Here is a 27,322-nt window from a genome sequence, read left to right as displayed (position 1 = left end):
TTTTATTTTATTGATTTTTATGTATGTGAATATTTTGCCTGCATGTGTGTGTGTCAACAGCCTTGAGGCACAGAAACCTCCAACGCCAGCAGGTGGGTGGAGCTCCATCTCCAGGCAACACGTGAGGGCGTGGCCTACGTCACTGAGGTGCGACTGGTTTGCTGGCCGCGGCGCTGCCGCCTAGCGGGTTTAGCTAAGCAGCGGCCAAGGCGGCGTCGCTGGCGCGGGGAGAGCGATGCCTTGAACAGGGTGAGCCTTCCAGCGCCGCCCCTTTGTCGTGTCCCTTCTCAGCCCCTCCAAGGGCCTGGAGCAGGGAGTCGAGGCCCGGGCAGCACCAGGGTGTGTAGCCGGGCTTTCGGGGGAACTAGGCCCCTCTATTCAGGGCCTCGGTTGCGGGCTTTGGGCACCGATTCCAGGGGCGGGTGAATGCTCTGGGTCCGCCTTCGCGTTGGTGCTGAGAGGTTTCAGGGACCAACTCAAGCTGTTTTGAATCTTGGCGCTGGCGCCCTGAGTAGTTTAGCTGTTGGTTAGCGGAGAAGGTGCGCCAAGGAGGGGCCGAGGGGCGAGGGGGGGGCGAGGGTGACCACAGGGCAAAGGCTTCTGAGGGGAAAACCAGGGCCTGTAACCCTCCTGCTAAACCCACCCTGGCAGTGCACCTGGGCCTTTGCTTGTCAAGCTAATTGCTACCTTGAGAACCGACATTTTAAAAAAAAGTTTCCTTGCTAATCATAATTGTAGGGTACGTTGCCTTCTGTGTGCAGTTTCTTTGCAAAATGTGGGGTTACTATTGTTGTAATTTGTCCCCAACCTACCTGTTAAATAAATGGCAGTGTGCCTTCATATTCTGACCCAGCCCCATTTCCTGATACCCAGCATTTCACGTCCTTATACTGATAGACATGTAGCCCCAGCAACACTCCCAGTTGCTTTTAATCCTTATTAATCAAACTAAGATGATCTTTTCACATCCTACTCATCAAGCTTGCTATAAAATGAAGTTCATCCTTCAGAATTTTACCTGGGCTGTGAACTGCCACCTGCCCAATGGTCCTGATAGTTGTCTTTGAGAAGTAATTCCTTCTGAATTCAGAACCCTCAAAAGTTGCATGGATTTTGTTTTCCCTCTTTCGTGTTGGCTGGTTTCAGTTTCTGTTTATTTTCCTCCTTAATATGATCATGTTTTTCAAGACTATGTTGTCTTTGTCATTTGGCATAAGGGAACCATATATATAAAGGACATATATGGTATATATTCTTTTAATATATCTAAATTCTCTTAACTAGAGGAAGTTGATTTTTCTTTCTAAAAAGGTAGAGAAGGTGCAAAGAGAATATATTTTTCTCTAAGTCGGAAGTGTACTTGCTAAAAATACTGGTGTTATTAAAATTCCAGCAATTAACCAGTACTCTATTTGTTTATAGATTTTCTCCCCACTCCCCCTCCCTCCCTCCCTCTAAGATTTCTTTAGTTTTATTAGTTTTATTTCTCTTCCTTAATACCTTTGGCCCCAGAACAGGAATTGTAGATTCTATACTGACTGACCAGCCTAATCATTGAATATCTGTGTTAGTTTCAACAGCTGATATCTCTTTGTAAATTTAGAGTTTGTGTAAATAATGAATAAGGTAAGTAGTGTCCCATGAGTCCCAGTTGTAGAACTTAGTATGTATTACTGAGATTGAAGATGTTACAAAATGTAACAAATTTCAAATGTGTCTTTGATACTGCAGTCATTGTCAGCTAGTCATCTGGAGTGATACCAGAGTCAGCCTTGGGTCTAGATAGACTACACCTAGGACCAGCAAGTCCCAGGGATCCTCCTGTCTCTGCCTTCCCAGCACTGGGATCACAAGTGTGCTGCTAAGCTGTCTTCACGTGGGTTCAGGGATAGAACTGAGGGCCTGGTGCTTCCTGGACACAGTTTCCCAGCGGAACTCTCCAGCCTCGCCCAGTCATCTTGCACTTTGATGGTCTCAGTTTCCCTCTATGTCATTTCTGAATGGCTTATGTTTCATGCTTTCAGGGAGTTCCTGTGCGAGAATTATTAGTGATGCATTTGTTACATTCTCATAAGGAACACTTGAACCACAACAACTCATTTGTTAGAAAAAGAAGCGGTTAACTGTATGTGCCACCCACTGAAGAATGTGGCATATTCTTGGAATCCAGCTCTTACTTAGAAAATCCTCAGGCTGCTCTTGGGAAGCACATCTCTTTCTTGCTGGAAGAGGTCACAGCTCTTTGAGGAATCTTGACCACAGACTTGTATTTTACTGAAATTTATTGCCAGGGGTTTCCATATTATGTCTGTAAACAAATTCAAGATTTCAAGAGAGATACTTTGTTGTGAAGATTTCCATACACACACACATACATACATATTGGTCAGGGATAAGTTTTCACAATTTTATCCATAAATATAATTTTAATTTCTATGTCATATTAGTGTGGATGACTGAGCTAATAAACGAATACTAGAAGAATGATAAAAGTATTTCCATACTGACTAAAATAGTATATACTTATCTACTACCTAGAAGCAGGAGCACAGGTGAGTCTCCTGAAGAACTCATGGGGGAAGTGAGCCAAGCGACTTCACTGAGTGGCACATGCTGTGATAACAACATATAGATCTGCACAGAGCAATGCTGAAAAGGCTGGCGACCGAAGGGTGGTTTCAGCAGAATGCTTTGGTGGATACTCATGTTAGTGACTCCGTATTACATATAAAGAATCATATTTTCACACTAGTGATGAAATTGGTTAATATTGGGTAAATGCAGGGTCTTCCCTCCTAGCCAATGTGAACACCCTCATACTGTACCCTCAGGTAGGCATGAGTCACTGAATCAGTTTTCTGGATATTGAATATAATTACAGGGAAACAGTATGCTGCCTCACACTGTAAACCTTGCCGTTCAAAGTTAGGGTACTAGGGAGACAATGCAATATTTTCTAATTCAAGAAACAGCAAAGGCTTCTTTTCAGATGTGTTTTGATGAGCAGTGTAGGGTATTAAAATAAGATACTTTGGCATGAGAAGTCTTTTAAGGTACAAATACTTTTTGAAGCAGCAGATAAAAGAAGTATACTGGGACCTTTCTTTTTCTTAAAGAGGGAGGTGAAGCAGTCATGCAAAAGTACCTGCCTTTTACCAGGAGAAACGAAGACATCTTACAGAGATAGGTCTCAAAGCCAAGAGAAATCAGAACAAACTTTCTTGAGTAACGTGTTCCTCACTACTTTGCTGCAGTTTAGAGCCCTAGCCTCAACTCTATTGTCTTGTCATCTTGTCATCTTTCCACAATTTGCTTGTCTTAGTCTGTGCCCTGGGTCCTAGTTAGAGCCTTATTTTTCTTGTGGAGACTTCCCCATACAATGTGAATAGTTTTCTCCTGTTTATTTCAGTTGATCTTGGGAACAGCTGGAGATCCAAAAGTAAAGGAGGGGACTGTTATCTCCCTACAAATTCTGATTCAGTGTCATGAGTTCCGTTAAGTCTTGAGACCATTTCAGAAGCCTAGTTTATTCTGTTAGGTAAAATAGATGGAGTTGAAGTTTTAGGCTGGCCATTAGAGTCTGACTGTATGAAGCTGATACAGCAAAGCTCAAGGAAGCTAAGCTTCATCTTGAGTGCAGTGATTCTCAGCTTTGCTAATGCTGTGACCCTTAGATACACTTCCTTATGCTCTGATGTCCACAACCATAAAACTGTGTTTGCTACTTCATAACTGTTTTTGATACCGATTAAAATCATGGAAATAGCTGTGCTTTCTGATGTTCTTTTGGGATTGAGAATCGCTGGATTAGAAGTCAATGCCTCCACTTTGCACCTGGAAAATTCACTGTGCTGCTCATTAGATGAACTTGCAGTTTTTAACCTTTTCATATTGTGTCACTGAGAAGTTCCTGTATGCTCCAGCAGCCCTCCCCGTTGCTGTGTGGTAGGGCATCCTTACAGTAAGTCTGGACTTCTGTACTTATTGGCTAATCTGCCCTTTGTACGCATGTAAAAATTCACTTCCTCTTCCGTGTGACAGCCCATCAGATATTTGAACAGGCGTTTGTGCTGCCCAGGTCATTACCTAGTTGTACTCAGCCATAGTAAGTTGCCTCGTGTCTGTTTCTAGACCCATGTCTTGAATATGTTCTACTCTTTTAAAGGTGTGACTGCCTTGAGCTGAAAATCAATCAATCAAACAAACACCCTCCAGTTTAACACAGAGTGGGAGGCTCCTTGCTGTAGACATCTGCTTCTAGCAGGAGTTTAGAATTATTTTGACATCTTTGCTAGACCTGTTACAATGTTATTTTAATCTAAAACCTCAGGCCTCCTGTTTCTGCGCTGCTTCAAAGCACATCTTACCTTGGCGCTTTTGTGCAGTCAGCTTTTCAGAACATGTTCAAGAGTTAATACCTTGCTGTATTTATAGACTTAGCAAGTCTCTGAGTCTTTATTCAGTAGACATGGTTCATCCATTCTAGTTCCAGTCAGCCAGGTTGGGCAAGCATGCCTCATCTTGTCTTCTTTTTCTCAGTTATCTGAAAAAAAAATCTTAAATATCCATCTTGATTTTGTTTTTTGTTTTGATGTCAATATCTCCCTTCTCTAAGTAACCCCAGTGTGTTTTATTTCCTTCAAAGGCACTACAATCTACCTCTCTCAGATGCTTTTGGAGACCTCTGCCTAAAATACCCTCAACCATGCCCTGACTCTGTTACAAGCCCAGACTATGTTTCTGAACTCAGGTGTTTGCCCAGAATTTCTTTTCCAACTCAGGACCAGTGTCTTTCACCCTCTTCCAGGCTTTCCAGGCGCCCTGTGCCTGTTCGGTTTAGTGCTTCTTGTTTGGTAATTAGATACTTATTTGTGTGACTATTGCCCTTCCCCCAACCGTGTTGCGTGTCACCTGCCTCTGCCTCCCAGGTACTGAGACCACAGATGTACACCACCCAGATAAACATAATTCTTAAAAGACCAGCTATGACAGCCATTTCCTGCAGGTCTGTAGACATTTACTCATGATATTTCCATACATATGAATGAGAGCATGAACAATAAAGATAGCATGTCATTTAAATATCTATATTCCTTAAGCGTGAAGTTACTGCTTTTCTTGAGAGGATTTTCTTGCCATACCCTACTTTTTACAGGTTTTGTTTTTCTTTTTTTCTAAGGTTTTGGGCATTAGGGAATTTTTGTTTGTAAACTGTCCTTGCTTAGAGTAGAATGGAATCCAACAGTATTGATGTCATCAGTTTGTGCTACCCAGGGACCACTAAGGTGAACTTGCCGGACACCTGCTTTAAGCCGGGAATCTTAATGGTTCCTCTTTGGATATACTTGGTACTCATCTGTTACACTTGGACATGCTTAAAATGTAATCTTTTGCCTTCATAGATTAGATTTTAGTAGTCCCCCAAAATAGTAATGGGGGAATTTTAATTTGAGTATAGTTATACTATATTTATATACTATATTTAAAATAACTTTTAAATAACCCTCAAACAGTGGATTAAGTTTTAATACTGAAAGTGACACACATTTATGGTCATATATTTTGAAGTCATGTTTTTAAATGTTTATTTGTCTTGTGTGTATGTGTATATGAGTCTAGGGCTGCACATGCTACAGTGCATATGTGGAGGTCAGAGGACAACATTCAAGAGTTGGTTCTCTCTCCATCTTGTGAGTCCTGCGGATAGAACTCAAGTTGTCAGCCTTGGCAGCGAGTCCTTTGCCTCCTCGCCAGCCCTATATTTGTATTATTCCTAAAGCTATAGTCTTTTTTATAGGCAATAAAGCAAGCGTTTTGCTTAAATTCTTTTCTATGTAATTGTTAACTATTGTTTTATGTGGTAAAGGTGTTAATTTGAGTAAAAGTAAAAGTTTTTTTATGGTAAATGAAATGGAATTTCTTGAGGTGGGAGTTCAAAGTTCATATCTGTCTCATTCCGTGGACTTAACCATTTCTTTACTAATAGAATAAGGATACAAAAAAATGCATCTACCCTATAGGATGCTGTGAATAATAAATGATGTCATACACGGAGAGCATTTAGTTTGGAGTGTGACATATAGTAGACAGTTCTTAGGAAAATTCAGTCACTTGACTATACCCTGCCCCCACCGTGGCTATATGGTGTGTATATGTGTATGGTGTGTGTGTGTGTGTGTGTGTGTGTGTGTGTGTGTGTGTGTGTGCTATCACTCTGCTAATATCTTAAGTCATTTAGCTATATGATTCTGAAAAACTAACATAAATCTTTACTTTAAAGACTATGGTTAAATACATTGTATGTCAGATTCATTTGAGTGGACTGAATCCCCCCTTCAGGTACTTGTAGTTTTTCTTTGCTTTTTGAAGGATGAGTGAACTAGATATTTTTATGTCAACTTTACCCAAGCTAAAGTCATCTGAGAAGGGAGAACCTCATCTGAGAAATTACTTCTATAGATGGGGTTGTAGGCAAGCCTCTAGTTTGTCTTCTTAATTGGTGGTCAGTGGGAGAAGGCCCAGACCATTGTGAGTGGGGCCACCCTGGGCTGGTGGTCCTGGTTCTGTAAGAAAGCAGATGGGCAAGCCATGGGGAGCAAGCCCATGAGCAGCACTCCTCCCTGGCCTCTGCATCAGCCCCTGCCTCCGGTTCCTGCCCTGCCTCCTTCAGTGATGAACAGTGATAAAGAAATGTAAGCCTAATAAACTCTTTGCTCCCAAGTTGCTTTTGGTCATGGAGTTTCATCACAGCAATAGTAACCCTAACTAGGACAAAGAGTATATTGGTGTTTTTTATATTTATGTAAAATAATGTTTGCTTTGTATTTAACAGAAACTATGTGAAGTAAAACTTTCTGAATTCTGAAAGACATCATTTCACCATGGGACAGCAAATTTCCGATCAGACGCAGTTGGTTATTAACAAGTTACCAGAAAAAGTAGCAAAACATGTCACCTTGGTTCGAGAAAGTGGCTCCTTAACTTATGAAGAATTTCTTGGGAGAGTTGCTGAACTCAATGATGTGTAAGACTTGCTTCTTCATTCTGTTTTCCCTTCATATGCCCCTATTTGTCATGACTGCAGGAGGTAACCACGGGCACTGATGTGGGAGGAGGAGCTTTTTAGCATAGGTTAGAAAGTAGTACATTGACTGTGCTCTAAGTAGACTTCAGTGTAGCTGTTCTAAAATGTGGAAAGGGAACAGAGGGATGGGAGGAACTTATATGATCTTTAGTATCTAGGCAACAACAGGGGACAAATAGGGAAGCAATTCTAAAATGCTCAGCCATTGTGTACTGAGACTACTTGACTGTTGTGTAGAAGTACTTGCACTTAAAGGAGCACATGAACAGAAGAGAATTTGCCACTCAGTCACTAATGGAAGCATCCCAGTGCACGACTGTGTGTGGCCGCCTGTTTATTTACTAACATACACAGAAAGTGAAAGGTCACTTTTAAATCTTTTCAACTCTCCTGAGTGAAATTCTTTCTAGGATAAAGTGCAAATTTCTCCACCTTGAACTTAATCTTTCTTTATAGATCTCACTTCAGTTTTTATGCTGTTCTATATAAAAGCTTTTAAAAGTACAAAGAGCTTTTGCCCTTGAAGGGCCTCAGCTCCCTATGCTTTCTCAGTACTGCTTGTTTGTTCCCGTGGGTGATACTTTTTCCTCTTAAACCTTCCTCTCATAGCACCTACTTCTACTTTTCTTTATTCTGTATCAGTCTTCTGTCTCTTTGGGAGTTTATTAAAACTTGTCTAAGACATTTTAAATAATACCTTTAAAATATTTGTATTTTATTTTATGTGGATGAGTTTTTGCCTGCATATGTTTGTGTGCCACATGCATGCCTGGTGCCTGTAGAAGCCAGAAAAAGTGCACCAGATCCACTGGGAATGGAGTTACAGACCATTATAAGCTGTCATGTGGATGCTGGAAATTGAACTGAGGTCACCTGGAGGAGCAGTCAGTGCTTTTAACCACCAAGCCATCCTTCCAACCCCCTTAAGTAAAATCTTAAAGGTTCTCTCTGGTCTCCTTAGTCTAACCACTCATCACTGAGCACATAATATACACAAAGCACTGTGCCAAGGGTTTGAGCATTTTAACTAATTAACCGTTTTAATTGATTACTCAGGTATTGATGACACGTCCACCCGTCTCTGGATTTGGAAGTTTCTTCCATTCCCTACATTACTTCTTATTCAATCCCCTCAAAGCCCAGGACATGGTGTACAGTCTTGTAGTAGTGTAGTCACTGTTGCTAGCACGCGGTGACATGTGTGCACCGGCTCCAGAGGCATCTATGGCATGAAGGACATACTAACGATATGAAGCATGTTAGGTAAGAAGAGCGTGCTTCCTTTATGAACATCGCTGTGCTATTTTCAGTCAGTTATGAAGACTAAAGGACAGTCTTAAGGTTTTATCAGGAATAGCTTTCTTTTAAGAACACTGGATTTTACTTATTAAAAAAAGAAAATAGCTTGTTTCTGAGATCATATTTGTAAGGAGTAAAACAGGACCGAGAATATAGTAGTATCAGAAGAATTGGGTACCTTATTCTTATTCCAGCTTTAAAAAAAAAAGTTTTTTAAATAAAAAGTTTTGGGGCTGGGGATTTAGCTCAGTGGTAGAGCGCTTACCTAGGAAGTGCAAGGCCCTGGGTTCGGTCCCCAGCTCCGAAAAAAAGAACCAAAAAAAAAAAAAAATAAATAAATAAATAAATAAAAAGTTTTTATTTATGGGGGCAGTGCACATGTAGAGATCAGAAGGTAATGTGCCAGAATTTGTTTTCTTACCATGAGCATCCCAGGTATTGAAGTTAGGTGGTCAGGCTTGATGGCAAGGGCCTCACTGAGCACTGGGCCATTTCTCCCATACAGTGTTCCAACTCCTAGGAATTTAATAACATTTGCCATCCTTTAGTACTTAAATTTATATATGTAAACTCATATTATTTGATGAAATTTTACTTATTGATCTAAAGGTTCTAAAAAAAAAGCTGTGTCCTGCGATATCACCTGTGTGCTAAATTATTGGGTAACAGTAAAAATATATTCCTTTTACTAATTTGGCACAGGATATTTGAGGGGTTTTGTTTGTTTGTTTGGTTTTTGGTTTTTGGTTTGGGGTTTTTTTTTTTGTTTGTTTGTTTGTTTTGGATGGGCTTCTTTTTTGTTTTGTTTCTGTTCTAATAGTGTTGAGAAACAAAGCTTAGCTCTTGCCAGTGTCTGTGTGTTAAGCAAGGCCAGCACTGTAGCTTGAAACGCATTCCATGGGCAACAGTTGAGCATTTCATAGGTACAGTGCTTTCTGCTGCCCTCCAGCCATGAAGCCAGTCCTACAGAGATGTGGCTTGGCATCCAAGAAACAACAGGAAGTTGGCACAGCTGAGTTATTTCCCTTGACTGACTGAGGCCAGTTGCTCTGCTTAGCTGGACAGCACTTACTATTTGCAGTTGTCCTGCTAGTGTTCAGAGAGCAGTCAGCAGTAACAAAGGGAGCTGCAGTCTTGGGTCTTCAGATCGATCGTAGTTGGTGTTGATAGCAAGATACTGAAAGTGTTGTGTGGTCTTTATCCTAGTGTGGCTTGTAACCACTTCATGAGGAAAGGGCAGGAGAACTATACTTAGTACCACAAAGTATTTGTTTTACCTGACCAAATCCAAAATTACTATGAATTTAAAGCTTTTCAAGACTCTCAACTCCCAGCCTCGCCCTGCCAGCTCAGGGATTTCTAAGTAAGGCTGAATTTGGATAATATTTACAGGATTTGGCATTTCTAATTAATGTTTAATGTTTAGGTAAATAAAGCTTGCGAAGGGCTGGAGAGATGGCTCAGAGGTTAAGAGCACTGACTGCTCTTCCAGAGGTCCACTCCCCAGCAACCACATGGTGGCTCACAGCCATCTGCAAAGGTATCCCCTGTACTCTTCTGCCTTGTCTATCTGAAGAGAGCTATAGTGTAGTCATATAAATGAACATTAATTAATTAATTAATTAATTAATTAATTAATTAATTTAAAAAAGCTTTCCAAAAGGTATGTTATGTAACAACTCCAGCAAGAATACGGTATTCCTCAGGGCTGTGTGCATTTGGTCAGCATTTGTTTAACACTGAGCCCAAACTTTCGCTTAAAGTCCAGGTCTCTCGGGCTGTTGGCTCTTGCTTGTTTTCTTTTAGGCAGACCTCATGCGGCCCAGGCTAGCATCAACCGCCTTGACCTCCTGACCCTCCGTCCTTCTGTCTGTCAAGTGCACCATGCCCAGCCTTGGACTAATTTTTTAAAACAGTTTTTAGACACTCAAAGACCACTGAAAGGTAGATATGGAGATGAGTATTCCACAGAGCTTTTGACTTTACAAACGTCAGAAACTGAGTGTGTACAGAACATTCTCTGTTCCTGTGCCATAGGAGTCTATTTATTATGACCTCTTCTGCTGTCTCTGGCTTCCAGTTTCCTTCCCTGCTGGAAAGGGTTTCTTGAGTCTGGTTTCAGAACTCTGCTATCTTCTCATAAAAATAACAATTGTGCTTGCCTCTTTCAGAACTGCTAAGATAGCTGCTGGTCAGGAAAAGCATCTTCTCTTTGAGGTACAACCTGGGTCTGATTCTTCTGCCTTTTGGAAAGTGGTCGTACGGGTGGTCTGTACCAAGGTAAGATCGGTAGATCGGTAGTCTCCTGTTTCAGAGCTTATACTGCTTTGGTAGTTAGAGGGACATTTAATAATATAATAGATTTTGTAAATAAATGGAGTGTGTGTGTGTGTGTGTGTGTGTGTGTGTGTGTGTGTGTGTGTGTGTGTGTGTGATATGTGTGGTAGTCTATATATGCATGTGTACATCATGGTTGAGGCCAGAGGTCAACATCTGGTGTCTGCCTCTCTGTCACTCTTCACTTTTTTTTTAGAGACAGGGTCTCTCACAGACCCTGAAGCTCTCTTGCTGTTCTGTCTAGACTGGCAGGATGTACCCCGCCCCATGCCCAGGATCTGCTTACCTCTGCTCCTCCAGCACTGGGCCTACATACAACATGCCATTATACTCAGATTTTAGGTTGTTACTGAGTAATTGAGCTTGGGTCTTCATTCCTGTGTGGCTGCCACTTTACTGAGTTACCTCACAGCATCGTTTGATACTGTTGCTACCCTCAAGCTGTTTGACTCTCTGTTGTTTAATTGCCACATCACAGAGATTATTGCAATCAGATTATTAAAGTATGCCCACCCTCCACCTGTCTCTGGCGCTTAGCTTGCTGTGGAGCCTGTGGAGGACACTGCAGTTAGCTCTGAGATGACACCTGAGGATGGGTTATCTCAGGAGGTCCCTGCTTTGAGAACATTGGATTACATTCCTTGTTATGAAGTGGATCTTTTGGGAGGAACATGCTGTCTTATATTTAGTTTTGTACTGTAGATAACTGCTAAAATGTCACGAAAGCTGTTGCAGAAGGAAAGCCTCCTGCTCGCAGCTAATTAGAATAGCAATTCTTAGCCACAGGCCTTCGAGAGAAATGAGTTTTATTCTCCTTCGGTCTCAGCCCTTCTTCTAAAGGTGAGATAAGCCATACCAGCCATAAGTTACACAGTTGTGAGTGCCTGGAGGTCCATTCCTGACCAGTCAGACTCCCCCTCCCCGGGTGAGTCACTGACCCACTGACCGTCTGAATACATTATTTACATGACAGTACTCTGTTTACAGACATGGATGAGTCTACTATTGTTAAGCAAATCCTGAAGAATAAAAGGTAGTCTGAGAGTTAGCATTATCTCAGAAGATGACTTAAGAATACTGTATTTCATTAATTAAAGCAGGAAAAACCTTTTTATGATATATATATATATATGATAATATATATAATATATGCATATATCACTAGAATGAATGGGATAATATACTGAAAGTAAATTTTAGTGAGTCCAGACCCTAGAGTTACCTGGATAGTCTGTCACATTGCCCTAGTGGGTTGCCAGTTTCACGTCTGCTGTGTTTTACTTCTAGTCGATTCAAGTAGATATGTGAGCAGTTACACCAGGAACCCAGAATGCAGGTAATGCCATGTCCTTAAGGAAATGGCTCACTGGTCAGGCCCCTGTTCCTTCTGCCACAGACTCTGCTAATCTCCACACCCCCAAACCAACCCCTCCATGTTCTAGTTTCTGTGCCTGGGGAATCACCAACCTGCTTAACATTGACTCTTTAGTCCTCCTGCCTACACACCTCCATTGCTCCTGTTTGTGGCAGTCCTGGCCCCTAGCACACAACTGTTTCTGCTTTATTCACTCTTCCTTCTTGCACTCTGCATGCCCACCAGTGTGAAGTGGAAGTGTTAACTTTTACAGCGCACACCCTCTGTTCACTGAGTTGCCTCAACTCGGATGTCTATTCCTTCTGTCACTTGTGAGGGTCATCAGCTACAAGTCACATTGAACTCCTTCTAAACTAGTGTAAACAAAAGCCATTTTTTTTCATGTGTCAGCAAATTCTGATATACTGGTTCCAGAGTTCCAGAGCTGGCCACAGGGTCAGCAGATCTCTATAACCCAGTGGTCAATATTTACTTTTTTTTTTTTTAATGGAACTGAGGACCAAACCCAGGGCCTTGTGCTTGCTAGGCAAGCTCTCTACCACTGAGCTAAATCCCCAAGCCCCAATATTCACTTATACCCACCCCTCTCTTATTCGTGGAAAGAATGATTGTTTTGGATCAGACTAACCAGGATTGACTCCTCAGACATTTTAGGGAGTGGAGAATGCTAGAATAAAAGCAGGCATACCAGCAACTAAAGTGGAAACAGTCACTCTCAAATGTTCAAACTTGATCTCCCCAGCCCCGTCTCAGATACTATCTCATCTGTGGTCTCCCTTCCCAGAAATTCTCTTCCTCTTCTAAGTTCCAGTAGCTCTTGGATTCATAGGGAACATAGCAACACTGAGAGTAGAACGGTCTCTTCAGCCCTCGCCTCCCTGGGCCCCCGGGCAGGCACTGCTCCTTGCAGTTATGTGTCATGGCTGGAGTGCTATGCTTTTCGTCCAGCAGCTTGTTCTGTGACAAAATCCTGCTGAAGAGGCGTCCATCCTCCTTTGCATGGCCAGGGCGAAGGCTTTCCTTGAATTGATACACATGCTACCTAAATTGTATGTACTCCCCATTATTTCATAGAATGCCAGTTTACAAGGAAGAGACCTTTATCACCTGTAGAAAATTACCATATTACAAGGGTATCAGGCTTCCTGTTGCTCCTTTCAATACAAAGTTAACGTTTGGTGTTAGTACTAAGCAAATTCTTTTTCCCCCAAACTTTCATTATATTGCTGTATTGTCTAGTTTAAATTACTGTACTGTAGTAAAACTTTCTTAAAATAAGATTCTAAATAGAAAAATACAGATATTAAAGACAGAGGCTATTAGAGTCTTCTTTTGCATTTTGTTTTGTTTTTGGGGAAGGGGAAACTGATAGATAAATAAAAAAATTTTTTGCAAAGCCAATATTTAGCTGAGAATAAGTGAAGTCTAATGTGGGAAAATGACTTGAGACTGAAAGTGCTACACTTCTTCTCTTGATCAAAATTGTTTTTTAGAATTAATGGTCTCGCCGTGTAGCCTAAGGGTCCTGAAACTCAGTTCTCTGCCTCACTGCCCGGGTGCTGAGTGTACAACTGCGCATTTGCCACACTTGGCCTGGGAGCTGCCTATTTATGATCCTTTATCATCAACATCTGTGCTTTAACCTCTGAGTTTATCCTAAGACCTCTCCTGTCTGTCTCTGTACTGTTTAACTATACTCAGAATATTGAGTTCGTTTTTTTAAAAAACCTTAAATTATATTTGGCTGGGTTGTTTTGTGGGTATGACACTAGAAAAGTTATTAGATTAATTAAAAATTATGTGCTGAGAGATGGGCCTGGAGAGATGACTCAGCAATTAAGAATACTCAGTGCTCTTGCAGAGGACCTGAGTTCAATTCCCAGCACCCAAATGGTAGCTTACAACCATCTGTAACTCTGCTTCCTGGAAATCTGATGGCCTCTTCTGAGCTCCTCAGGCATCAGGCACACATGTGGTGCACATACATACATGCAGGCAAAACACTGATACAAATTAAATATTTAAAACTCCCAAATTTATGTACTGAAGTGACTATTCAGAAAAGTTCATGAGGTCTGGAGAGATGACTCAGGGGTTAAGGGAACTCGCTGCTCTTCCACAGGTCCTGAGTTCAATTCCCAGCAACTACATGGTGTCTCACAACCATCTGTAATGGAATCTGATACCCTCTTCTGGTGTGTCTGAAGACAGCTACAGTGTACTTACATACATTGAATGAATGAATGAATGAATGAATGAATGATAAATCTTTAAATTTATTTAAAGAAAACCTCCTCACTATATTAAAGAAAGAAAAGAAAACTTCATGAGAGGACTGGGAAGAGTTTGGTCAGCAAAACCCTTGCCAGGCAAGCATGAAGACTTGAGTTCAATTCCCAGAACCCACAGTTGAGAAAAAAAGCCAGGTATAGTGGTGTAATCTCAGCACTGGGGAGGCAGAGACAGGAGGACACCTAGAGCTCCCTGGTCAGCCAGCTCAGTCCAGTTAATAAGTTCCAAGCTACACAGAACCCTGTGTCAAAAAGGAGGTAGAAGGTGTTCCGAGGAGCAAGCAGTTGAGGTTAACGCCTAAGGTTGACCTCTGCCCTTCACACACGTGCACACAGACAGGTCTTCATGAAGTGCGTGTCTTATACATCTCTGCATAAACTAAGACCTTGCAGCTGTCTTTCTTCCTTTAGTGCTCCAGACAACCTATGTTCAGAATCCAGATGTTCTCTCCATGTCTGCCCCTCTCTCACTTTGTTCATGGTGACCATCACTTCTCACCAAGGGTGTTCATTCGGGTTCCCATCCATGCTCTCCCTGGCCTCCCTCTGCATTCTCAGCGCAGCAACCATTCCTCATCCTATTGGACGTGTGAAGTTGTTTGTGTTTCTTTTTGACTCAGAGCATTCCAGTGGCTTTCTGTGTGTTCAGAATAAAAGTCAAAGTCATTGTTGAGATCAGCAAAATTCTGTATTTCATCAGCACCTCACCTTCTAACCTTTCCCTGTCTCACCCACTTCCGGCTCCTTGTTGGATTCCTTGTGCCTCTCACCAGCTCATATATGCTCCACAACCTTTACACTACCGAGTACTGCAGCTGTAGTACTGGACCCTCAGGTAGCATGTGTGAGTTACTCTCTGCCTCTTCTAGTTCTTACATGTCCCCTTTACCTCAAGGCCTTCCTTGACCCTCAGCTTCCCTCTCCCCGATTTACCTTCCACACTGATTTTTAGCTCACAACTCCAGGTGGCATACGTGACTCATTCCAGTATCTTTTCTAGTTCTTAAATGTTTCTCTCACCTTGAGACCTTCCTGCCCGCTCGGCATCCTCCCTCCCTGCCTTACCTGACTCCATGACCCTGTCTGTGCTTTTCTCCCTATCCTGAAGCTTGCATCTAGCAGGGGGTTCTGTGTTTTGCACACTGTGTCTTTAGTCCCTAGAGCATTGTCCATCGTGACTGTAATACTGCATTGTGGACACTCGGTAAATACAGGAAGTGTGTTATTAGAACAGTTATTGCATGACCCACTTCACTAATAAGATCCTTGTATAAACGACTTTACTTACACACTTTACTTCTTCTATATTGTGCAGTTTCAGAAGAACACTGGCTCACTCTCCTCAGCTCTGAAGGCTTATTCCAAAAGCTTCTGTAATCTCCTGCATTGTTTTATTTGTTCTTTGTACCTGATCTTTGCTACTTTGTGGGTTCTTCTTTTTCCCATCCTTTACTGCCAACCCCACCTCCCAGTTTCACCCCCTTACACAAGATAGGAGAGAAAGAAGGATAGGAGAGAGAGGAATTAGGAAATCTCTGAATCTAATTTCTTTCCTTTTGTTTCTTCTTTGACCACAGCAACTAACAAAACTGCAGCCAATCTCCCTAAACAACCAACACCCACCCCGCCTTTCTGGGCTCTATATCTGTGTGCCCTCTGAAAAGTTCCCAGAATTCCAAACATCACATTATCGCAGAAGCTATCTGCAGCTGGCAAAACCATGTCTCTGCTAGAGCACAAGGCAAATCATAGTCAACTGCTACAGACAGTCAAGTTCCAGGCCAAGTAAGAGAACTTCAGTCAGACATTACAGTGTCTTGAGGAATGATAGCCAGGGCTAACCTCTGACCTTTACACACCCATGCACACACGAGGAGGAAATGGAGGAGGAGGAGGAAGAGGAGGAAGAAGTAGTTATTATCATCCTTTCAGTTGTCACAGAATAGCATAAAAAAGTCCTTTATTAAAAATCATTAGCTGGTAATGCAGGAGCTGGACCTAGACCCCCTGCACATTTGTAGCAAATGTGCACTTAGGTCTTCACGTGAGTCCCCTAACAAGTGGAGCCAGGCTGTCTTGGTCTCTGTTCCCTGCCATTGGATAGCCTTCCCCTACCTGGACTGCCTGGTTGGGCCTCAGTGGGAGAGGATGCACATAATCCTACTGGGACGATATGCCCCAGGGTAGAGTAGTACCCAAGGGGAGGAAGAAATGGGGGCAGGGATTTGGAAGAGAGGAAGGAGGAGGGCTGTGGTTCAGATGTAAAGTGAATAAAGAAAAAGAAAAGAGTATTAGCTTAGAATGATAGTACACGCCTGTAATGCTAACACTCAGGAGGCTGAGGGGGACATCCAGTTCTGGGCCAGCCTGGGTAACATAGCAAGCTCATGCCTCAAAAAATAATTAATTAAAACATCAAAGTGGGGCTGGAGAGATGGCTCAGTGGTTAAGAGCACTGACTGCTCTTCCAGAAGTCCTGAGTTCCATTCCCAGCACCCACATGGTGGCTCCCAACCACCTGTAATAGGATCAGATGCCCTCTTCTGGTGTGTCTGAAGACAGCGACAGTGTACTCACATAAATAGAATAAATCTTTAAAAAAACCAAAATGAAATTTTTCAATAATAATCTCTGAAATTTATGTCTCAACTCTGGGAAAGTCACCTGATGTTGTCAACTCCAGACAGGCCTGTACTCGATCAGACTTGCAAGGTTATTTTGGATGTCAGACAGGAAAATTTAGTAAGTTCTCTGATGAACCACACAACTGAAGAAAACATGTATGTTCTTTTATTTAGACTCTTATTTTCCTAGGTCTATTGCTCACTGTAAAGTTCTATTCCCCAGGATATTTGACTGACCGCTGTGTGTCTGTGTTCCCCTCTCCCTTTGTGTTTCTAGATTAACAAAAGCAGCGGCATTGTGGAAGCTTCGAGGATCATGAATTTATACCAGTTTATCCAGCTATATAAAGACATCACAAGTCAAGCTGCTGGAGTCTTGGCTCAGAGCTCCACCTCTGAAGAGCCTGATGGGAACCCATCCTCTGTAACATCTTGTCAGGCTAGTCTGTGGATGGGCAGGTGTGTGAGCCACAGTTCAGTGAATAGACAAAGTGCTGAGATCACAGTACATTCTCCCTAGCGCTCTGTGACACCCTCGGTTCTGCTGCCTCGGCCTGTCATAGGCAGATCAGTTTTAGGTTAGTCTGTCCTTCCATTCATTTCAGTCCCAGATTAAGATGGCAGGGAATGTTTGTCAGCTCAGTGTCTGGGAATCCACTCTCTGTCTCTTACATTTAAACAGGAGATACTGATGCCCTACAGATTTTTAACCTCAAAGCCCTTCATAAAAGTAGGTGCAAGAATCTGGCAGAATCATTTCAGAAATTATTTAATTGGAAGTTAAGTTTTTAAATGTTGTCTTCAGGCCTTGGTGTCTAGTCAGAGAAGAAAAGCAGTGGTGCATGTATGGCCGCTGTGTAACAGGAGGAAGTGACTTCAGCTGGAGTTTGCCGTGGCAGTGCTTGTTCACGCAGGTCTCATAAGTCTGTGGATACCTCAATTGGAAAAAGGCCCCTGTGTTCCCAGGCATGTTAACATTCTGTCTTACTGTGACACTGGGTAGTATGGTGTAGAGTGCAGCAACTGTGTCCTCCTAGAGACAGGAGTGTGTCTGACAGGAGTTTCTCGCTGTTGCTTCAGTTGCATTTTCACTCATAATCAACTGGTGTCCACGTGCCGTGCTATTGTATCTTCCGTCTGACTTCCCTGTTAGGTTTACTAGTGGGCTGTTACCAGCCTGCTGTGCGAGCTCACAGGGCTGTAGCAGTGTTTAGGCTTTAGTGTCTTTATTGTGCAAAGTCCATTCAGAGCCAGAGGGCTGATTTTTCTGCTCTTTCCTTGTCTGACTTCGGAGTGGTGATCCTTTTCTAAGTGTTTTGAAAGCTGAGAGTAGTTTTTTCTTGCCTCTGTAGCTACCCCACAGCAAGTAAACGGTTCCAGTTGTCATCTTCAGGAAGGAGGTGAAAGTGTGACTCTTAAAGACAAGGAAAGCAGTGCCAGCACATGGCTTCATGTGTTGTGAGCCTCCAGTGGTACCCTGGTACCCAGGTTATAGAAAAAGGACTTGCAAGAAGAAGGAGCGTCTGGGGGCCTTCTACAGCTTTGCTTCGTGTTGGATGCATAGCCCTATTAATGGCTAGTGTTTGTGGAGTACTTACAGTTCATTAAATCCTAACAGTAACTCCCAGGAGTACAGCTGCTGATCAGGTGAGGAAGCAAGCTTAGAAGAATAAGTGCATGACGAGAAGTTGACCCAGCTAAGGTTCATGTTTAGCCCATTGAAGCTTAGTGGTTGGGAGGAGGAGTTGGAGATTGGCCAGCTCTGTGGTACTCCGTCCAATGCTGCTGATCCCAGGAGCTGCTCTGTCTGTGCTCTGCCTATCAAGTCTGAGCCATAGTTCACCAAATGGAAACCAGCTTGTACTTAAAAGTTGCATGCTACTAGCCCCCACAGCTCTGTGAGATACTGCCTCAAAGAAGCAACCTTCTTCACACCCAGACAGCTTTAGCTATCTGAGGTCTTTTGCCTCAGAGTAGTCTGGCCCTCTGGAGGCAGCACAGCAAAGACCCTAACACTGATTGAACCTATGCTTGAACCTTCACTCTTTTATCAGTTCCTCACCTTTTTAAGAGGATGAGAGCTATGGTATGTGCCCCAGAGGACTGTCCAGCAGTTAAGTGAAGTTAACACACAGAATGCCCAGCACATAATGCCCACACTTGTGTGGGCAAGTTACCTGTCACCATTATTAGTAGAGCATTAGAAGGCCCTTGAGTGCAGAAGCCATGCCCTCTGGAATTCCACCAAATAAGTCTGATCTTTTCTGCCCCTCTTCAAATGTTTGAAAACTACTCAAATTCCCGTTGAGCTGTGCTTTCGCGAGTATCTCAGCCTTTGTTCACGTGGTTCTCCATACCCTAGAGACTGTCCTGTCTGTACTACTAGAAAGCTAGCTTCCTCCAGCAGTCTCTGTGTCTCATTTTTCTCTGACTATAGTGCTGTCTTTTATAGCCATCTGCCCCTAACTCTGAAACTTTCCTGTCAGAATATTCTGTCACTCTTAGGGGAGTCTGTTGTATTCTCTATTGCTGACACCCTCAGGTGAAGATTTGAAGCCAATAGCAGAAATGCTAAGTCAGTGGATCTGAAAAATTATTAAAATGTCAGATATGTATATAAATGTTGATATGTCTAATGTGACTTATATATTGTGTATATGTGTATATACACAAATGTATGTGTGAGTACACATATCAGATCCTTATGCATATAGGTTATTACCCATTTCACCATTTCAATTCATGGGCATGCTGTTCTCCATGACCGAAGCAAACATTAATGTGTGTTTGTTGTAGTGCTCCTTAAACCAGCCACTGTCTCTCAGAGCACTGTGAGACTGCGTTCTACCTGGTTCCCCTCTCTGTAGACTGCCCCTTGCTCTCCACTCTGTTAACTCTCCTGAAGTCCTGTATCCTCTGGCTGCTTCTAGTTCTCCTGCTAAGAGTAAATTCAGAGTTAGTGTTTTGACATTAAAAAATAGATTGTCTTTTATATAACTCCTGAGCATCATGCAGCCTTACACACACACACACACACACACACACACACACACAGAGGTTTCATGTTTTCTTTATGTCTCCATGGCTTACTTTATGCTCCTAGTTCTCTGTCCGAGCCCTGTGAGTTTTTCCTCGCATTTTCAAAAGTATTTACTTTACTTGGCACATACTATGCATGCTATACATTTGACATTTATTTATATTATGTTCAGGTCAACAAATTCCGAGTGTCATTGCTGACTTTCATGCTGTGCTGTAAATACAGCAGGGAGAGGAGATTATGTCAGACGCAGCTCCTACCCTTGGGCCAGCAGAGCTATGCTTTGAAACACTCAGTTTAAAACACGGGAGAGCACAGAGAAGAAGACATTGAAAGTCACTTTGGAAACATCGTATTTAAAAACCAACCTATGGGGTGACTAACCATGGAACAGCTGTGTGCAGTTTTTAAATCATTTAATTGAGGCAGAAGTTGGTTTTTTGAGCAGGAAATGAGTGTTTTAAGCTGAGCTACTGGAGTTGGAATTGACTGAACTCCATGTGCAAAGGAGCAGGGCTCCTGTGGTGCTGGCTACAAGCATCAGAGTAGAAGGTTCCCTCCCGAGCTCCCTAAGTCAGAGCTGTGCTCCAGCCCTTCTGTGTTGTCTCTGGCATCTGATACTGAGGTCCCTGCTGCCACCTTTCTCCTCCTCCAATACTGTCAGTGCCACTGTAGGGCCCTTATGGCGAGCTATCTGAGTGGCCTTTATGGCAAATAAATTATATACTGGTTCATTTCCTGTATGTGAATTCAGTGTGCCTACGGTGGGCTTAACTATTTCAGAAAGACCTAGATGTGTTTAGATTTAGCGTTCTTTAACCTGCACAGGCTTGTCCTTTACAGTCTTCAGAAACTTTGTGTTTCTTCCCTAATATATTTGCTATGCTCAAAAGATGTTAATTTTGGTCTGACCCTTCGCTCTGCGTGTAAGTCATGCTGTGATTTATACTGTGGGTGTTTACTGGTGCTTTTTAGGGCAGTGAGACAAAGTAGAAAGCATGTGCACAGAGACTGTCATTGTGCAGCTCAGTTGTCACACTCAGGGTGAAGCAGCTGACCGATGAGGAGGAGTGTTGTATCTGCATGGACGGCCGAGCTGACCTCATCCTGCCCTGTGCTCACAGCTTCTGTCAGAAGTGTATTGATAAATGGTGAGTTATCCACTGCCCCTGGGGATAGCAGAGGTCAGCTGGGGCTGGGAATAAACAACTGGAAGTACAAACACTTCAGTGCTAGCCATGAGAGCTCTGCGCTCTAGTCCTCTGCATAGTCCTCTGTGGTATCCTGCCCCCTGGTTCAGTGATTTTACACTTAATGCTCATGAAGTGTAGGGACACAACATGGTTTTGACACATTTACTTTAAGAGTCTTGGTGCCCGATTTGGATCTAGAATCAGTTTTCTTTTTTGCACCCCACCCCACCCCCTAATTCTCTATATGTGTGTGGAGGAACCAAATCCTCAACTGTGGGATCTGGAGGGATATTAGGTCAGCTAATTAAAGTCATTTTCTTACAAGATAATGGAACATTTAGGAGAATTTGTGACTCGCACTAAGCTGCATGTATCTAAATATAAATGCTTTAATTTATGTGCACACTCAGAGAGCTGTCACACCATGAAGAGCAAACCCATCACTCCCAGAATTGCCTGAAGCCTGGCCCTTGGGCAGCTGTTAACTGCTTTCATTGGCTAAGAGTACTTTGCATTTGCTAGACGTTTAAAGTAACTCCTTACAGAGCCATTCTCTCTGTTGTCAGCCTCTTTCATTCAGCGTAATCAGCTCGAGATTAACCATGTGGTAAGTGCAGACAATTGGCAGACAAAGGCTTCTCTGTTTGTAGACAAGTACTTCTATAGACATCTATTTTGACTTTTTCTTGGGTGGCCACCTCAGGTGGCCAGGTCATATTGCAGGTGTTTCTGAAGAAATTGCCATCTCACTCCCAAAAGAAGTCATAACGGGGTTGGGGATTTGGCTCAGTGGTAGAACGCTTGCCTAGGAGGCGCAAGGCCCTGGGTTCAGTCCCCAGCTCCGGGGGGGAAAAAAAAAGTCATAAATTTTAAAAAGGCTTTTTGTTGTTTGTTTGTTTTTTGAGACAGAGCTTTGTGAGTTCAAAATTCAAGTTCTGTGCCAACCAGGACTACATAGAGACCCTAACTTTTTAAAAAATGACCTTAATTACTCAGAATAATAATTAGTGATACCCTTTCTGCTAAGTGTGCCTACCACTGGGCAAACCTGAGTCCCAAGGCACAGTGGTTTCCACTTAAATTAAAAATCAACATTTAAGCTTTACACATTTTACACTTTGACTAACTCTCCATTGGTAAGAAGGGCTTCCCCTTAGGATACATAAGAATTCTTATTAAGGAAAACTTATTAGGATGCAGAAACAGGAACTGAAGATTTTGGCTGGTGGTAGCAAACAAGATGAGGGACCTGGGTATCTTTCTGCTGGAGATGGGTTGGATAGCCATACAGTACATGTTTCTAAAGAGAGTAAACTCAGTCGGGTGTGTGGGAGCATGCCGCAGTCCCAGCCCTGAGCAGGCTGGCAGCAGGAAGATGGCAAGCCACCAAGGCTACTCAAAGGAGAAAAGAAAGAAAGATTACATACACTGGCACAGTGGTTTATAAGTTGTGGGTACAAGGTCAGTGAGAGCACACACACTTGCTTATTTCCTACACATTGACATTTTCAGTTATCCCTGGTGAAGTTCGTAGGCACCTCGATGACCCTGGGAAGAGAATGAAAGGTTGGGTGAGAGCAAGATTAGTTCTTCACTGTGCACTTTTACGTTTGTGTTTTTAAAGCCATGTACTTTTCAAACAAACCTGTTTTCTTAGAAAAAAGAAAAGAAAAACTTGTTTTGCTTGGACTTCCCTGACAGGAGTGATCGACACAGGAACTGCCCCATTTGTCGCCTACAGATGACTGGAGCGAATGAATCGTGGGTGGTGTCAGACGCGCCCACTGAAGATGACATGGCTAACTATATTCTTAACATGGCCGATGAGGCAGGCCAGCCCCACAGGCCATGACTTGGGGGAAGACTTTCTGTTGTTATTCCGAACTATAAATACACTGTTGTCATAGAGGAGGAGGGGAGGGACAGTGTGGCACACACAGAAATATCAGTTTCCCCACCCTCTTATTTTTGCTATTCTGATAATATGTCCCATTCTTAAATAAACTCCCATGTCTTCCATGAATGGTGGGCTACAGTTTGCTACTGTTTAGCCATACTTCCAGCCCACCTGGTCTGTTGCTCTTGAGCCTTTGCTACAGATGGCAGCCATACTTGACACCACTGCTTCCCGGGGAGGGGAACTGTTCTGGCATCTTTTCAGTGGGTTTAAATTTTAGAGCCTTGAAAGTTGTGGCCATCTGAGATAAATGACTGAAACGAATGTCTCAGCTGGAACCTGAGGTGCGTGTACTCTGCCCCCTTGTGGTTCATTCTGGACCCTTCAGTGCTGTGGCCCAGTGCTTCAGATTTTCTGTCACTTTCGGCCTTGGGTTCTGGAACTACTCTTTATGCTGACATGCTGCAGCACACGGATTAGTACTGTCTGGTTGAGACTTTGTCTTCAAAATGGACTGTATTGGAGGGACGGTCATGGCTGTTGGAGAAATGCATCTCCAGACTTGGATGAGTGTCCATTGGGTTTTTCATGATGCCCTTGTAGCTTAAGTTTGCAGGAATTTTTTCTTTATAGAAACAACATTTCATGTTTCTAGGTTACATTGACTCATCCAGTCCTGAGCTAGAGTGCATTTATTTTAGGTAAAGACGCCTTTCTGAGGCTATAGTCTCATATCTCTCAGATTAAAAGAAGAGGAAGATCAGGTAAACATTTACCATGTAGTTGTAAAACCCAAAATCCACACCTCCATTGGCTTTCTTCCCACTTCTCTGCACTATTCAAGCGTCTGGAGAGAGAACAGTAACAGGAGTGCAGCCTTAGCGACCCCGGCAGTGGCTTACAGAGGAAAATTGTTAACAGTTCAGCCTATAAAAAAGCTAGTGCATGAAATAAGTCCCCTTTAAGAAATTTTACCATTCCATAGAAATCTCACTGATTTTTGGCAAGCCACAAATGTTCCTGTTTTCCTAAGTACAGACGTACACAATTGAAGTTACTGCTTATTAATTTTTGATTCAGATTTTAATGAATATTCAAATAAAATCCCTTTCAAAGAAAAAGATCTGACTTGATTCTGTCCCCCAAATACTGAAGATGTCAATAGTCTACTCACTGTAATGACAGGATGGTGACAGGATACCACATGGCTATGTAGTCCCCTGAGCATGTGGGCAGCACAGTGCTGTTGTCTGTCACACCTTAGCTGGGATGGCCCCACGCCCTTGAGAAAGTCTCACACTGCCGTAGGTTCCTGTTGAGAAACTGAGATTGTGTTTGTGGTTTTCAAACATTACAGTGGAACTTTCAAGTGAATTTTGAGAGTGTTCGCACTGAGTGCATACATACATCCTACCCCATTATAGAGAAGGTATGTTTTACTGATACAGGTTTTCTTATATAAACTTTACACAGTGTGATCGCTTTTAAGTCAGTATATGAAAATGTGAAAATGCATTGGTGATACTGTTTCATTAGAATTTGTGAGTGAAAAATGTGTTTTGTAAAAATATAATTCAGGGCTGGAGGTGTAGCTCAGCTGGTAGAGTGCTTGCCTAGTGTATACAAGCCCTGGGTTCCATCCCAGCACTGCATAAAACAAGGCTGGTGGTGCACCCCTACTATCCCAACACTTGAGAGGACGACACAGGGAGACCAGAAGTTCCAGGTGATCCCTCGCCACATAGTGAGTTCAAGGATAGCCTGGGCTACATTGAAACACTGTTTCAAAAAAAATTTGGGTGGTCAGGCTAGAGAGGTAACTCGGAGGTTAAGAGCCTTGCTGTTCTTGCAGAAGACCAGAGTTTAATCCCCAGCACCCACAATAGTGGTTCACAACACCTGTGTGCCCAGCTCCAGGGGGTCCAGCACCCTCTTCTGACTGTCAAGGGCACCCTTGTGCATGTTACACAGGGACACACTTCAAAACACTGTAAAGTTCACATTTGCAGATGATTCAAGCTCCTCTGTTGATTCTCAAGTGCTTTGTGGAACATTCCTTATGCCTTGGGATCAGTGATCATCTGAGGTGTTTTCTAGCCCTAAAATTGTCCTTTTGGATTTTGACTTGCTGGGTTTAATTCAAATTGTCCAATTTTGAAGTGTGTCTGAAATGAATAGCATAGCTCTAGGGGTTGGGGGATACTTCCCACAATAGCCAATACTTCTATTCCCCAGAATCCTTTGCTTTTTAAAGAACGGAAAGAGAGTGAGTGCAGTGACTTGATATTGCCCACTGCCCTTTACTTATGTGAGCTCCAAGATGCTAACTGGTCCTCTGTGAAGTATCAGTGTCTCCAACTGCCTTATCAAGTGGCGAGCAGAGTTCTCTATGCATTCCAGGAACTGGGTGGTGACTCTTCAGATGTCAGTAACAGGTAGGGCTCGCCGTGTATCTAATCATGAAAGTTGTAAATCTGTCTCATACTTTTTCTATGCTGTACATCTTTGTCTTTTTAAAATAAGAACTACATAAATACATTTACCATGGTAGGAAACTGTGCCTTCAGAGGAGTGTGAACGGCCTCCTGCTTTGGGGAACTGTTGTAAATTGTATGTTAGTGCTGTGCATGCTCAGTAACAGCAGGTTAACTCAAACGCTGCAAACACTGGGTTTCAGAAAGTTTGACTTTACTGTTGTAAAGACTGAGAACAGCAAAGCCTGTTTTATTGGGGAAACTGGTGCAGTGTGCAATAAGTAAACTTTGCAGCTGAACATTAGCTAACTAAAAAGACCTGCTTATGCGACTTCACATTCTTATGTACTAAATATTTATATTTATTAGAGGACTGTTTTATATTGTGCTCTGGGGGTCGTGGTGTTTGTGTGCTGTTTTGAGGTGATTTTCTTGTATTAATATACAACTGGTTAATAAGGCTGCTTGGTAACCTTTTGGTGCCCTGATTTTTTAACACTGGGAAGTTGGATTCATTAAAAGATAGTCTGAATAACTCGCATTCCTAAGTGTTGGCGTTTCCTTGCTTTGGGGGAGAGGGTTCTCAACTGAAGTGTACGTTGCCTGTCAGCTCATCACCTACATTTATGAGGGGAACACAGCAGTGTAAGCAGCTGCTGTGACTTTCACTAGCTTTTCTGTCCTAGTACCCATCAGACAGAATAAGGGATCCAGCAGCACTCTGGCAGTTCTGTGGTCTCCATGTATGAAGATGTCATTAGAGAAATGTCTTCGAGTCTTAGTGCCAAAGAGGGAAAGCAGAAGGAGGTGGCAGCTCTGAGTTAAGTTTGCTGGTCCTGTCAGCCATACTGAAATACACATTACTGTCAAAAGCGCAAGAGTTCCTCAGATACACTTTGCTAACTTACCACTCTATCTCTCTTAGCTCTTCATCATCTTCTGTTTTATGGACTACGCATGAAGATGAGAACACAGGAATGAGAGGTGGCATGTCTGTGGTATGTGCCCCTCCTCCTGGTGTTATGGTTATTCTGACAACCATGGTGCAGACACAGCATTTAGGTGCATCATAACCAGTCACTCGCATCTGTGTTTCAGAACCAGAGAAAGGCAAGTCTTGTGTCATGAGCCCACCCCTCAGCAAGCAGTAGCTACTGAGAGAGCTGGCCAGGCACGCTCTCAGACCTGTTTTTATTCAAGACAAAAGTGCGATTCACCAAGTGGGGAAATGGTGCTGACTTTCAACAGTACAAGTTAAGTAGGATATAAGGGAGCCATCCATCCTCAGGTCTAGAAACCTGAGCCTGTGTACAGTGGCCTTTGCTTTCAACTGTAAAACAGACAGGAGGAGGGATTCACATACACACACACACACACACACACACACACACACACACACACACACACACACACACCAAGAGGGCCAGTGAGGACAAGGATCTAATAAAACATACGGTGTTAGAGAAACCAGTGTGTCTGAGAAGCTTGTGGGACACGTAAAACCACACCCACAGACCAAGACAACATCCATGGTAAAGAACCCCAGATGCGGCTTTGCTGATGCTCTGTGGGCAGAAGCGAGACTGAGGTGCTGGGTATGACCATAGCTTGCCTGAGCTCTGGCTTGCAAGTTGTGGGTTCCCCTTGTGCTCTCCGCTACTCACAGCTTTTCATGTGCCCATCTTAAAAGTGAAGAAAGAAACAGTTG

At 42.9% G+C, this 27,322-nt stretch overlaps 1 protein-coding gene across 9 annotated transcripts; it reads left to right on the top strand.

Annotated features, from left to right (window-relative positions):
* The first annotated feature begins 141 nt into the window (after nt 1-141).
* On the top strand, nt 142-26,155 carry Rnf141 (ring finger protein 141). 9 transcript variants are annotated; one of them, XM_087559367.1, is made up of 7 exons: nt 142-249; nt 6,833-7,024; nt 9,810-9,923; nt 10,555-10,663; nt 17,288-17,469; nt 21,094-21,201; nt 22,945-26,155. In XM_087559367.1, exons 3-7 carry the CDS (start codon nt 9,898-9,900, stop codon nt 23,093-23,095), a joined length of 576 nt encoding a protein of 191 aa, XP_087415493.1. In that variant the 5' UTR covers nt 142-249; nt 6,833-7,024; nt 9,810-9,897; the 3' UTR covers nt 23,096-26,155. The 9 variants fall into 9 exon arrangements, 6 of the variants coding, with proteins under 6 accessions (XP_087415493.1, XP_087415494.1, XP_087415488.1 ...); XM_087559368.1 differs by having other exon boundaries at nt 142-339; XM_087559365.1 differs by lacking the exons at nt 142-249; nt 9,810-9,923 and adding exons at nt 4,048-4,105; nt 4,929-5,005.
* Nucleotides 26,156-27,322: the final 1,167 nt, after the last annotated feature.

The sequence above is a fragment of the Rattus norvegicus genome, chromosome 1 (genome assembly GCF_021556685.1).
Source record: "Rattus norvegicus strain SHRSP/BbbUtx chromosome 1, alternate assembly SHRSP_T2T, whole genome shotgun sequence".
Taxonomy (NCBI): domain Eukaryota; kingdom Metazoa; phylum Chordata; class Mammalia; order Rodentia; family Muridae; genus Rattus; species Rattus norvegicus.
Note: the sequence above shows the minus strand (reverse complement) of the source record. Positions and strands in the feature narration are given on the sequence as shown.

Excerpts from the sequence above, each read along its gene's own strand:
- Rnf141 (XM_087559362.1), top strand. The coding sequence starts at position 6,882 with ATGGGACAGCAAATTTCCGATCAGACGCAGTTGGTTATTAACAAGTTA. Across the intron at positions 10,664-17,287 it reads TACGGGTGGTCTGTACCAAG|ATTAACAAAAGCAGCGGCAT; the intron begins GTAAGATCGGTA and ends TTGTGTTTCTAG. Across the intron at positions 21,202-22,944 it reads CAGAAGTGTATTGATAAATG|GAGTGATCGACACAGGAACT; the intron begins GTGAGTTATCCA and ends CTTCCCTGACAG.